Source organism: Simochromis diagramma, unplaced genomic scaffold (genome assembly GCF_900408965.1).
Source record: "Simochromis diagramma unplaced genomic scaffold, fSimDia1.1 OVJJ01000421.1, whole genome shotgun sequence".
Taxonomy (NCBI): Eukaryota; Metazoa; Chordata; class Actinopteri; order Cichliformes; family Cichlidae; genus Simochromis; species Simochromis diagramma.
In genome coordinates, this window is record NW_024387250.1 from 7471313 (window position 1) to 7486027 (window position 14715).

General features: G+C 42.0%; 1 protein-coding gene across 2 annotated transcripts in view; it reads right to left on the reverse strand.

Annotated features, from left to right (window-relative positions):
* Positions 1-5561, reverse strand: part of LOC120714821 (cGMP-dependent protein kinase 1) — a 96073-nt gene extending 90512 nt beyond the window's left edge. Inside the window, exon 1 of one of the 2 annotated variants that reach the window (XM_040001313.1) lies at positions 4943-5561. In XM_040001313.1, coding sequence (XP_039857247.1) covers positions 4943-5199 — 257 coding nt within the window. In that variant the 5' untranslated portion in view covers positions 5200-5561. Of the gene's footprint in view, positions 1-1137; positions 1761-4942 lie in introns of those variants that run through there. The other variant, XM_040001312.1, reaches the window with a different exon arrangement.
* Positions 5562-14715: the final 9154 nt, after the last annotated feature.

Below are 14715 nucleotides of genomic sequence, written 5' to 3' on the forward strand. Positions count from 1 at the left end.
CCCAGGGAGCTGACAGGTATAACAAAGACTAATGGCTTTTTGCTGCTCAGATAAATAAATCCCTTCATTTTTTGAATCTTCTTTGATGAAATCTTTGTTGTTGAGTTTGTTTGCGTGTCAGTGGAATAATGACATTCGTATCTGACGTGACTGATCTCACTGTAAAATCTGAAGGCTGTAATCTTTTTTCCTCTTAGGCTTAAGACATCAATATGAGAATAGAAAAAGATAACTTAACGCTAGGACTCGTAATATTCCAATCACTTCCATAGGAATGATCCCTTTTATTTATTTTTGGGAACTCGAGTATCCCGCTAAGCATTTTAGGGCAATATTTTCTTTTCATTAAATTCAATATGTGCAGTTGTTAATATGTTTAAAGAAATGTTAGGTAAATATTCTCCCTGTCAACCAGGGGAGTGTTGATTCATAATAGCTCAACCTTTAAACCAACAGAGAGATGGATTACTTCACAACAGAAGGCAAATTTAGTGCCAGCCTACATTTAAGATCCAGACCTCCTGTTTCAGACCAAGTCGAGCAGGAGAGCCGTATTTGCGTAAGAGTTTGGAAAGACAGAGGGAGTGAGAAAGACAGAAATCATAAGGTAAACATGCACAGAGAGCCTGTTAAGACTGCCTGTCACAGGATCACAGCTTGTATAAAACAGGCACTGGTACATTACACAGAGCCCCCACCACCAGTTCTCCAAACCAGGATGGCATGCAAATTCTCCCTCATATTTGACTATGATCAAGTTTATGTACAGTCAACTTTTGATCGTTATGCTGCTTATAATCCTGCTCATGGGCGTCACTAGTGACAGCTTCACGGATTCTTGAGGGTTTAATATTTGTCTCATTTTGATAGTTGAAGATATCGTGTCAATGCAAGAACATCCGCTGTGTGTGTGGGGGGGGGGGCTTCTTGGTGCGCGCGCATGAGTACGTGGAGAGCACTGCCTCATTATCCCAGTGTGCGCTACAGGTGAAGTACCTGCTGCGCCACACGCATCATTACGCACAAGAATCGAAAAGGTAACAAAGACTGAATCAATTCAGACGGAAGCATAACAGTGAATGCAAAAATATCGAGTACATTAAATATAAAGACTGTGGGTAGAATTTGAACACCTACTGCTGGCTTTTGGGGTAGAACGGTAGGGTGACATGGCTAAGATCCTGGATGTCGAAGGCAGTGGGTTCGGCCGAAATTGCCTGCCTCTTCGTTCGCTGCTGCTCTTGCAAGTCGTTCTGCTTGTGGACCTGCTGGGTCGCCGGTTTGATGACTGAGCGGTATTTGTCCAGCTCGTTCTGTAGTCTCTGTATAAGCTCGTCTTTCTGGTCGAGCTCCAGCTCCAGCTCGTCGATAAGGGCATCCCTTTGGCGCAGCTCCTCAATCTTCTCCTGCAGCGCGTACTGGAGGTCGCGCAAGGTGCCCATTTTAATCGGCGACAATGAGCGACTTCCCAGGAAGTTTATCTCAAGGTATGCAGCCGAGTCTTTATCCTTTCTGCTCTGCCACGCGGCTCACAAACTTTATTCGTCATGAAAAGCTTGAGAGGAAGGAACCCCTGTCTCTGCTGTGGCTGATTCTGTCTGTCAGAAGCAGATGTTTGGGGATTAAAAAGAACGTGGCACGCGATCGTCAAGGTAAGCACAGAAAGCGTCTCAGCCACAATCATGCAAAGTTTACTCTCTCCCTCTCTCTCGCTCACTCCCTCCCTCCCACGGTGCTGTGACAGCGGAGGACCGTCCTCCCCGAGTGCGTCAGGCTGCGACCCGGTGAGAGCGCATGGCGAGAAGGGCGCCTACAGGAATCTGAAGCACAGTGCAGTCTGCCACTCCAGAGAGAGAGAGAGAGAGAGTCTCCCATGAAGCCACTGCTCTAAGAACCATGTCATCATACCTCGGCATCTCACCCTGAGGCTGCGTGTAACAAATAGATGAGCACAGGAGCCTTAATAGAAGTTGAAGGTGATGGAAAACTTAATGAACCTCGGTGTAAAAATATGAATGAAGATGTTTTCAATATTTCATTTGAATCTGAATGTTGTTTTTCATGTTGTGTTGGGTGTGAAGAATTAAACTTTCCCCAAACCCTTCTCTGAATTAAATTTTGTTGCAAAATGGAGTCAGTTTGCCAAATTTCATATTTTAAAAAAAGTGTCAAACAGCAGCAGCAGAGACACACAAAAGAAATGTCAGAGCTAATGAGGCGCAGCTCCACGTTTCTCATCTAATCTGGTGTTGTGTGCACTCCGAGCGCCGCTGGTGCCTGTCCACATTATCCCAATGACTCATCCGAAGCTCAGCGAACAGCATTTGGCCTCGTGCTCTCTGGACAAATTCAGAAGAGGATAAAGTGCCAAGAACAATCTGATAGGATGAGGACTTACTGAGGCTGAAATCGCAATTACTGTGCCGAGAGGATGAAGCGTCACCGGCTGACAGTGAGGACAAAAGCGGGGAGATTTCTCGGACTGCAGAGATAGGTGTTTTTGGTGCGGTGGTTTAAGACATATTTTTCCCGACAAAAAACATGTAAACAAACCGAAATGGAGACAGATGGTCTAATAAAAAGATCTCAGCTGCCCTCTTGTGGCGGCTTAAAGGATCAACGCAGACAATCAAGAATGAGGTATGGCACTGCTCTCCAGGCTGAGGATGATTGTGGACATTAAATCAGCATGTAGTGAGTGATACTGGATCATGAGAGCATTAAAATGTAGGATTTGGGGGATGTATGCGATTAAGCGGAGGAATTGATATTAGTAATATCACTCAAAGTAATAACATGTAGGTCTGTGATTTTTAATGGGTAATCGGGGTTTACACAGATCAAATGAAAATGTATTGAAACTGCATAGTAGCATGAAAAATGTTCTTCAGACTGTGCTTAAATTGCTAAACAGAGGCTGTTAAACTCGCCTGCCATGGAGAGCAACTTTGGGTCTCGTGCCTTGTAAAGGCACGAGACCCAAGCATAGTCTGGATGCTCGATATGAAAAGCCATGGAGTGAACCGTGAACCCTGCTCTACTACCTGAACCGCAAACTACAAAGCACAACAGAGGTAATCTGTGAAAGTTGAACATGAGAGGAAGACCTGCTCAACAACCAGCAAACCCAACTTTCTGTTTAAGTCATTCATTGAACCACAACAAAAGAAAACCATACAAATAATCCAATGTAGTGCAGTATTCTCTGAGCTAATTAAAAAAATCATGGTTTATATTATCTTTGTTAAGGGATGGGGGCAGACCACAGAGCTTAAGCAGCAGCAAAGTTTGCTTCATAGCATCTGAAACTGCAGACGTCCGGAGATTTCAGGTTCGGTGTTGGAGCCCCGCATCTTCCCATCAACAAAAAGCCCTCCCACTGTCCTTCAAAGCACCTCTGCGCTTTAAATTTCACCTCTCTGGCCATTCAAGTGAGCCCCTTTCCTATGCGGATCAATAGAAATAGGATCCGGAGCTCCATGCTGCAGTAATCTGAGGAGCGGGGCGGGCCGCCGCCTGGTGCCACGTCCTGATTCAGTGGGGTGCGCGTGTGTGGTGGTGGATGAGGGGGGTCACAACGTCTCTGACCCCTCTGCGGCGCACAGAGGGGTCAGAGACCCCCAGCAGCTCATGTGGGCGCCTTCCACCAGACCCCGGCAGCACAAAGACGTCATGTCACTGGCGTTTTGCACGTTTTCTAGGTTTACTTCCGGTTTATCCACAGAGCGCATGGGCACATTCCCGTCTGTCAACTCCTGCAGCCTTACTGTGGCACTTACTGTTACTCAGCAGCTGAAAATAAACTCATAATTTGATCACTTTGAGACCGAGCCATGCTTCCACTGGAAGGCTGACAATTTGATGGAGATGCTTTATTTTTAACTTTAATGTAGCTCGTTTGCAACTTTTTCATCCCTCTAAAGTTGGGCTGTCTTGTGTTTGTTTGTCTGGGGGCTCTCCCTGCGGTTGTTTGCCTTTGAAAGCACAGCGAGCATCCGTTGATGACTGCAAATGAGGACTTTCCTGCCTGCAGTTTATTAATGCAAATGAAGATTGGAAATAGTCTAGCCATGTTAATATTATTAACCCCATTGTCTCTTGCACTAAGCGAGTCAACAGGCTGATGTCTGCTTGTGCGTGTGTGTGATGTCAGTGTAATAAGTAATTTATTCTGATGGGGTTCTGATGATAGAAAACGAGGTGAGAATAAATTAAAAGAAAAAGTTCTTTGGCTAACTTTTTGGTTTTTCGAGTAAACACAGCAAAACCAAACTAAGCAGAGTAGGTCTAAATAAAAAGACAGTTTCTTTTATCTATACAGACATCATACCTCAGATGAAATCCTCAAAATAAGGATTGTGAACCTAAAACGAGCACCTGAAGGTGATGAAGGAAGCATATGGCCAAACAAAGCATTTTCTAATGGAGTATTAAATATCCTCAGACATGCACTTCGGGTCCTCAGCGTCCAGCTACTAAAAGCCAATAATGCATCGCACTTCCTCCTGTCTGTGTCCCGTGGGGCTGCCATGATGGATCTGATCAATTAGGAGCTCTTTCTAAAGCTTGCCTTGGAGCTGCGTCATCGGCCCGCAAGAATGGAAGTGCTCGTCCATTCATGGCAAAACTCTGAGTCTCCCATTTAGAAAAAAAGAAGATCATAAAGAGACAGAAACACTATGTGGAGACAAAGCACAGAGGAGCCTCAGTGAGCAGTGTGTGTCTGAGCCTCTAGTTTTTGTTTTTTGTCGCCACATGTATTCTCCTCTCGAAACAGAGTTGTACATCCTCGTAACGAAATGCTGATGAATAGTTTTTATGACCAGAAAAAATAAACTCAGAAGAAAAACACCCAGAAAATCTTTTAAGACGGGACACAAAGCAGACACATGGGCGCAATAACAGAGCAATAAAGTACCACCGCCTGCGTAAACTGTCTTACCAGTCGGACTTGGCATATTTTCGAAACGCCTGCCTTGACAAGTCCTGGTGCGTTTGAGGTTCCGCGGAGATGCCCTGCGCCCTGCGGGTCCTGGGTCCAATAAGTTGAGCGCTTGGCAGAACAGACTGACATTTGTGTAATTTTCTCTTCAGTTCTTGAATCTCGTCTTCCCGATCGGCAAGCCGCCTCTCCAAGTCCCTTATTCTCTCCTCCTTTAGCAGCAGGATCTTGGCAAAGTCGTCCTCCAGATCACTCATGGCGAAAATCTGCGTTAAACTTTGTCGATATTCTCCCCGAGGTGGACAGAACGATTAACTCCCAATACTCGTTTAGCAGGTTTGGGGGAGGAAAAAAAGAGATCACAAAAGATCCCCGTCTAAAGCGCGCAGGGTGATGATGCTCAGACAGTCCCCTTCACTGCGCACTTGTTTATTTCAGAAGAAAAGAGCAAAGCAGCGTTCAAATCCGGGAAACGGACGATTGATGGAGCAGCGCTGAGCTACAGTCCACCAAGCCTCCGGGGAGCTGCTGATGATCCTTCATTGAGAAACCAATTACAGCAGCTCTTCCTCTCAGAGGACGCAGAACTGGGCACTGAAGAGCCGAGACAACTCCTGTATAGTTCAGCCCGCTCACCCTGCAAACACACCACAGAGGAAGCCCAGTGCTGCTGCTGGCTGCTGTCAAATATTTGTTTACCATCTGTCTGCACAACCCCGACCCTCCCTTTGCGCGACAAAAGCGCACACATCACCTCCCTGACCTAACCTATTTCAAAAATCAATTGTCCCACACTCGCTTCACGGGGCAGTGGACTCGGTATGATCTATCTATCTATCTATATCTATCTATCTATCTATCTATCTATCTATCTATCTATCTATCTATCTATCTATCTATCTATCTATCTATCTATCTATCTAAATAGCAATCGATTCAATGTTAGATATGAATAAAGGCTTTTTAAAGAGTTTGCACCTAAAATAAAGTTAATTACAACACACATTCCAAAGTGGGTTGCTCTAATGATGAGAGTAATCTGTAATTACACACTGTGGCACCACTGCTTATCACTTTTATCCTGGTTGCGCTGTGAAGACTGGGAGTTCAATAATAGATCATCACTTCTCTCACTCTAATATTAATCACTGAAGCTGGACAGCCATTTCTAAGCACCATTTTTCATCTTACTTCCTCAGCGTGTTTCAACTGAATGGATTCATTGAGTGGGAAAGAAGAGGAGAGCTCATGGGTGCTAGGGGGTTGTTTCATTAAGATTCTGAGTTAAAAATAGCGCGAACAGATCTTCACTTTGCCGGCGCAGTTCAACATGTCTCACCCTTGACTATTGCTTGCCTTCTTATTATTCCAAACGGCTCTTAGGGGCTATAGCAGAGTGCTTGTTGCTGGAAAAGTGTGGCTCTGCAGAACCTTTTGAGGAGTTTTATTGCGCATTATTCAAAACTTACTTTCCCATCTAAGCTGCAGCTCTTCAAAGGAGTCTTGGAGCGGAATAACAACCACATTAACGTGTTGCAAACCCTCATGTATCCACATGAGAGTTGTGATAAACCGCGTAAGTCCTGCCTGGCTTGATAACTATCCTGAGAGTTATCGGGCCCGATTGCAGTGGTTCTAACCACGAAGCACATATGATGCACTTCTGATTCTGAAGCTCTGTGAGTGTGTCACATGTTTCACAGTAATTGTGAGCAGCAAAGACGAGATGAGAACCAGGGTCATGCTGTTATCAATGTGGAAAACAGTGATCGATTAATTATGTATGCAGCAGATACTGTGTCCATTATAATAGTGGTAAATTAAGTGTTACCTTCCGTGTCCCTGAATGGAGAATATGACTGCACTGAAAGACTGCTACTGACCTCCTATTCACAAAAAAGGACATTCATGCATTTGAAAATAAAGAAATATGCAGAGCATCATCAATTAGTTTTTAATTAAAGTGTCTTTGATCTCATACTGCTACCATAACCTAATGTGTATAGACATCATCAGCCTGAACTGTGTAGGTTTTCTTGTTTGTCCCAACGCCACTTTTTCCATGTTTACACGGAGGGGAGCAATGCTGCACTACCAGTTTCAGCTTGTGTTGTCTGAGCACTACATGGGTCATCTCTCTTGGATGCTGTGGCTTAGGTAATGGAGGCCAAGTTGACCTTAAGGCACTCGGAGATGGATGCTCTTACGGCACACAAGAACGGCCGCTCATGGGCGTCACTGACTTCATGAGTGCTGAGTGTGCCCGTGCAGTAATAAAGGGTTCATGTGCTTCTGTCTTTGCAGCGTTTCTAAAGCGTCTCTTGGAAGAGAAAATCCGGTGCCCTCTTGTCCGCCTCAGGGACAGATCAGCTTACGGAAGAGAAGAGGGCAGACATTAGTCACTGTTTTCCTGTAATGCACTCGTGTGCGCACACAGACACACACACACACAGTTTGCACATTGAAGAATACGAGAGAAGAGGCATCTTGGGTATATCCAGACATATGCTTTCACATCATTATCACCCACACACACACGTTTGCACAAAAAGATTGATGTAACTATTCACAAAGCTAAAATCCCTGCAGACACACAAAAGTGATCATGCCAGCAGCCTGTATGGAAACCTTAGAAGTGATTACTAAGTGCAATGGTAGGCGCAGTGTGTTGTTACATGGAGTGTCTTCCCCCTTGAGCCCCTTATGCTGTTCGTGTCTCTGCTGGTGGTCCCAGTGAGCCTCCACCAGCTGGCCGCCTGCCTGGGTTTGCGGTCCCGTGAGAGGTGGCACAGGCTCAGGGAGAGGATAAAAGACAGTGAGACATCATGGGCCGAGGACAGGAGAGATGCTCTAGCCCGGAGCAATCTTTCTCTGAGCATCTCCAGACCTGTAAAATACCCCGCCAAATATACACTTCAGCAGCAATATGGCAACTTCATGTTGTATTCAACGTAGTATCACAATGTAACATGATATCATGTCCAGAGCTGCAGATTGATCGCACAGCTCACACTGGAAATGGACTGAACCAGAGCGCGGAAATTGACTTAGCAAACGCAATAGTGATACTTCCTTCCTGCCTTCTTGCATTAGTACTGTCAAAATCAGATAGGTGAGAAGGTGTGTTTCTTGTGTGTTTTTGTATCATTGCTAGGTCTGTAAATAAGGACTACTTTTAATATTGATCAGTGTGTCAGTGTATACTCAGTCAGGTGCAGTGATTTGTTTAAGAAATTCTTAAAGATGTTACAGTCAGTACTTGATATTTACAGTGGATCACATGACTACTTGCATGTGATCAACCCACAGAGAAATAGCACAAGACAAGAGCATTTTACAGTTGCTTCCTAACACAAAAGGAAGCAACCAAAACGGCAGATATGACCAGCCAGAGTTTACAGAGAGTTAAAGCCAGGCTTATATTCTGTGTGTGCACAGAGAGACAACTATAATGGGGTGCTAGTGTTGAATAAGTGTGCATTATCATTGTTTGAAAATAGCCTTATAGGTAAAGATAGTTCATGTTGTGTCTACAGCTTCTTTTCAGTGCAGAGATGAAAAAAACAGTTACTTGTTTAAGTAGTCCAATGACTTCTGACATCAACCTGTCAGTCAAATAATAGTGTAGTTAATCTTTTAAAGTACACTATGTTGCTAAAAGTATTCATTCACCCATCCAAATCATTGAATTCAGATGTTCCAATCACTTCTATAGCCACAGGTCTAAAAAATTAAACACCTTGGCATGCAGACTTTTTCCGGATACATTTGTGAAAGAGCGGTCACTCTCAGGAGCTCAGAGGATTCCAGCCTGGTACCGTGATAGGATGCCACCAGTGCAACAAGTCCAGTCGTGAAATTTCCTCACTACTTAATATTTAATATTATTTAATACAGAGTTTGTAAAATACTTACCAGCCTGGAAGTCAATATTTGGTAATGCCACCTTTATTGTTCAACACAGCTTGAACTATCTTAAATTTCTTTCTTTAAGTAGTCTTCCGGAATAGTTCTCCAGGCTTCTCGAAGGACATTCGAAGCTCTTCTTTAGATGTGGGCGGTTTCTTCATTTATTCTCAGTCAAGATGATCCCACACCACTTTAATAATGTCAAATCCATGACTGATGGTGCTCAATTGTGTGCTTTTCAATCCAGGTATGCTTTTTACTGCATTGGCAGTGTGTTTGAGATCATTGTCATCCTGGCAAATGAAGCTGTTGCCAGTCAGAAGCTTTCCAGATGATATTGCATTTTAGATCAAAATCTGACGCTACTTTTCTGTCTTCATAACTCAGCCAGTTTTGAGAAGACCGCCAACACCACTGGCTGCAATACAGGCCCAAACTATGACAGAGCTTCCAGCACGTTTTACAGATGGCTGTAGACGCTCACCGTTGTACCTCCCCTAACCTCCCTTTTACACTTTTACAACCAAAATGTTCAAATTTGGCTTCATCACTCCATCAGAACTGTTAACTCCAATTTTCAGTCCAGTTCTTGTGTAATTTGGCATTTCCCTTCTTCCAGAATGGCTTTTGGATAGGCACCCTTCCACTGAGATGAGGTGTCAGTGCACAATAGATAGGGCCAGAGGGATCTCTCGGTTCCTATGTCAGGTCTTAGCCAGATATTTCTTAAGGACATGACTTTGGCATACATTTCACCTGCTGATAGTTTCTTTTAATTTGTTTATGCCAACACGTTTTTTGTTCTCCACTTTTCCTCAAATTAAGGATAGACTGGCACACCATGCTAAGATACGCCAAGCTTTCTGTTAATAGCTCTTTGGAAATCACCTTGTTTGTGCAAAAATACAATTTTATGCCCATCAAAATGTGTTATATTTGACATTTTTCATATATCCAACTAAAGAAATGAGAACAAGTCATCTGTCTTTGCAACCAGCTTTTAGTAACAAAGTACAATTTAAAATGTAAATAATTCTTTAAGTTGTCTTCTCATTATGTGTAGACGCAGCACCGGTTCATCCCTTGAGTTAGGTGTCTTTTTTATGCTTGAATGATTCATAGGTCAGTCTAAATGACTTAACAGAAGGAAAAAAAACATTCCCAGAAAATGGACGATCCAAGGACTAGCTCCTTGTAATTAACATAAATAAAACAACGAGGGGTGGTTCAAAACATCCGCACATACTGTAGATTCTTACGCTTGTCGGTTTGTTTCTGATCTCTCTACCAGTAAAGTTTGAAAACTGTTAAAAACAGGTAACTGTAGTGCTGACATGAAGACAGTCACAATGCGCTGGGTGTGAAAAGACAGAAAAAAATGTGTACGAGAGGTGAATAGCAGGTCAGGAGTTATTGGCTGGAATGCTGCATTCCCAAGATCTACCAGGTGTGCTGGGTGACTAACACTGTAAATACTGATGACCCCAGACACATTTACGATGACTCTAAGAGTTTAAAATCACTGTCCAAACAGACAGATGAAGAAAACATAATTTCCAGTTTGATATTGCAGAGAAGAAGCTCAGGAGGGAAAAGAACAGCTGTAAGTAGTAAAACACAAGAGAGAAAAGCAATCACACGTGCTGCATAACACTGAGTAACCCACTGAGGTCCTAAAACAATCAGAGGCAGTCTCATTTGTTTTTAAATGTTGGCCCCACGTGTCACTGAAACATAAACGTATGTTTATAATCGCAAAGACAGACAGTTAAGTTAAACTTAACAAAGTACCAAAACATTTCAGGAAGATAAATACATAATTTTGCTGCTGCGAAGAAAAGAAAAAAATCAATTCCTAGCAGTGATTTGTAACAGTTTTGTCATCCTGCCGATACAGGAGCAAGATAAAAAAGCACTTCTGTGTAGTGTTTTCAAGGTCATGAAGGAAAAAAGTTACCACAGAAATAACACACTCAGCAGCTACAGTGTAACAAATCTGTTTTGCTACACACATATTTGCTTTCTTGTTGTTGAGGGCGATCGGGGACCATTGCTGATTCTATCCTAAACCTCTTGACAGTGGAGCATCATCTATGAGAAGTGGTACTAGCAAACATCAAGCTAAAAATAATAATAATTTCTTCTGGTTACAATCTTACTGTCTGTTAGGTTTTCTAGTTGTGATAAATAAGTGGCTCTACAAGTGTTCACTTGAGCAGAGTGGGCACACGGTACGAGGAGAAGACATACAAATATACAGACAGCTATTGTCACCGGTCCATTTCACCAAATCCACTTGAAATGACTCCTTTGTCAGCCTCTCTTTGCTGTGCTGCTCTGCTAACTCAGTCAAAACACGATTATTTTCTGCTTCTCCAATAATTCCCACTTGTAGCACTGACATGTCTCTATTTGAAAAGAAAAAGAAGGAAAAAAACACGAGACTTATGAATGTGGCTCCTTTTGCATTTTTCTCATACAACGTAAATGAGCCTTAAGTATAGTCGAGAGCTGCTTTCATGAGTAAATCATACAATGTGACATATAAGCACCATAAAACAAAGATATTTACTACTTGAGTTAGTTTTATTGCGTCTTTCTCATATTGCTCTTTATGCCAGTCTGACTTTAACATTAAGCAGCAGTGATAACAGTTCTTGTCATTACAGAAAAACTGACTGTGTACTTTTGAGTTTCTTCTTCTTCTTCTGTCTGCATCGAGGCATGTGGTGGTTTAGAAAGCAGATACGCAGGTTTTATCTGTTTAATGTGGAGCAAATGAAACAATTTATTATTGTTTTAAGGTCATCGCTATAAAACCAGAAGGACTGAATCCATGCACTCATCACATTACTGATATCCATCTAGAGTAATGGCCAATGAATTTGCCTGTTAGTGAGTAAAAGGAGACATATTACGTAAGCTGCTGTTTATGTCTTTGGCTGTAAAACAACCAATGTCCATCATTTCTCCTCGCACTAAAGCAAAATACAAAAAAAGAAAACCTAATATAATTGCAGAGGTGGGATGTAATTAATGGCTCTGTGTGAAATGAAATGACCCTACTGACATCCCCGGCTTAGCTCACATACAGAAATTCTGCTTCACTCTCTTTGCCTTTGCCTGTCTTTCTGAGTGTTTGTTTGAGTTGGTGTTTAAAAATGTCGTCACCTGCGTCACATTTGAGGTTGATGAATGCCTAAGCGGTAGACTTGCTATGACTTTTCCTTGGAGCTCGAAACATGTTTTACAAAGCGCAGTAGTTTGTCTCCAGAGAAGCTTCTTTCTCTTGTAGAGTAAGCTGTAAACACACCTGAGTGATGAGTCACAACGCTGGAGAGCTGGGACCTACTAGTGCCATTATCAGGCTGTTTGCAAGGAATGCGCTTAATGGAAACTAGTTTGAGAGACAACACGTTCTGCCCTGAGTGTAAACCATAACATATGGGGGGCTTTATGTCAGGCTTTGGGCCAAACCATCTCTGTTATCCTCTTCGAGGGTCAGGAGAGAAGTCTGCAGCTGTGTGGACAAAGCTTTCACAAGCGCTGAGCTGAATTTACTGTGAAATACCAGAGATTTAAAGCATTGACTTATCCCCTTAATAGTCCTTTCAACCATTTCTTAGAGTATATTTGAAGCTGTGAGAGCTTGTTGAAAAATGAGGCACATTTTACCCAGATTAACCAGATTGATCATCTCTGCAGCAGCAAAATCAACACTCTGTATGTTTGTATATAAAAAATAATAAAATAATTACACAATTCTGTAATTTCACAACCTCCCCAAAAATCTGGCTACTTTGTAAAGAAATGTCATCTGCATCTCCATTAAGACAAAAAAACACTCTACTGCTTATAAACACATGTCAGCATGACACATGTAATAGTATCTGGAGGCAAAAGAGCAAAGCTTCATAGCAGTGTCAGGTCCCATTCTCCTCCTCTTTGTGTCTTTTTTTTAATCACACCTCTGAGAAAAAAAAGGCAGTATTTTTTTTCTTCCTTTGATCCTAATCATACTTTAAGAAAAAAATAAGTCCGATTACTAACAAAAAAATTTAATTCCAGGGGGAAAAGTCAGAATTCTGAGACTGAAGTCAGGAAAAGTGTTCATAACTTAAATAAAATTGAATTGAACTGAATTCGTTTGCCTCAAAATTCAGAAAAAACGTCATAATCCAAACATTGACTTTTTTGTTCAGTGGCCCACGGACATGCTTTTGATTAGATCAGTTAGATCAAGTATAATGGTTATTTGGTGCACTGCCTTGCTCTTGTTGTGTTGTTGCTATTTTAGAAATCACCACAGAGGCGGTACTTATCTCGTCTAAAATGCAGAAAGTGATATATGTAGTTCCTATAAGGCCAAATTACTAGTTACCCATATTCAAATGACTACTTGTTACATAATTTCTAAATTGATATTTTATTGTGTATTTATTAGCACGAACTACTACTGTATTAGAAGTAGATTGTGTATAAAAACAGTCTACTTCTAATATATGAACAGGAGGCTGATCTCTGTCCACTGACAGCATCAGAAAGAGTGTGTCACACGTTTTTAGTGAGATAAAAGGTTTTCTGTGCTCCTATAGATCCTTCTTGCTCTGAAAACATTACTGCACTACTTCAAAGCTTCCAGAGCAGCGTGAATACTTTCTCAGAATATTTATTAATCCTGACCTGACATGAGCTTGAAAGCAAACGTCCTCTGTGATTACAAGAGGATTGCATCAGCATGTTGATACCTTGTATTATGTTTAGATTAGCATGTGAAGAAGGCAAAGGTGTCGGTAGCTACCGTTGGTGGTCGGTAGAGTTATCATTTTTAAAATGTTGTAATGATTTGGTGAACTATTTCATACCAAATATTTTTTTTTAATTATTTATTTATTGTTTAATCACTGATAAATCTACTGATTCAATTTTTGGTTTGCCGTCAGTGGTGTGAAAAATGGCCATCACCCAATCTACAGCCAAAGTGATACCTTCAAATTGTATTCTTGTCAAACCAAATACCCAAACTACAATTCTATTGTTTATTTTAATGAAATACAAGATAAAAAAGTTCAACAACAAATAAATAAATAAATAAATATACTATAAGCTCATCACGTCTTGTGAGAAATATCCTTGTCTTTAAGCTGCATTAACCAGACCTGTCAAAGAAATGTGAAGTAACACTTGCAATATTTCTCTTCTGATTTGAATTTTGCATATATTTGATTTGTACAATTAAGTAATCAAGTACAAATACTCACATAGAGCACGTGGCAAAATAAGTACATTTTGCTCCACTGAGTAGAATAGTAGCATTTGTGGCCTATGATAGTCTTAAAGACAGAGTTTCTGAAACCTTAAATTCCTCTGGCGCATGCCTATCTCTGCAGGGTACCCAGAATACTAAACAAACTTCAGACTAACCTAAGGAAGGAGATAACGTGAAATCATGACGGCAGTCAGCAGTGTCCCGGCATGCCTTCACTTCAACATGCTCATAAAAGTCAGGGCGGCTAAAGATAGACACAGACGATCGCATTGACAGCAATAAATCGGTAGGAGACCCCCGGGGGGCCTTATGAGAAAGGGTCCTCAGATGGTATAGCTTAGCCTGCTTCCATTATGTTGATCCTCAGTCTGTCATTGAGTTAAACCCCCCTTGTGACATGTTCTGTGACCTACAGACCTGGCTGTGTAGTGTTTTGCTTTGCAGTCTGAGGCTCTAATGCAGACTATAGTCCTTTGATGCTCTAGTCTAGACAATGATTTGTCATAGCTGTCTTGTAGTGCTACTATTAGTCAGAGAACCCCTCCACTGCCTGCATGGGCAATCCTGGCTGCTTTGCGCCCAAAGGGCCTCCACA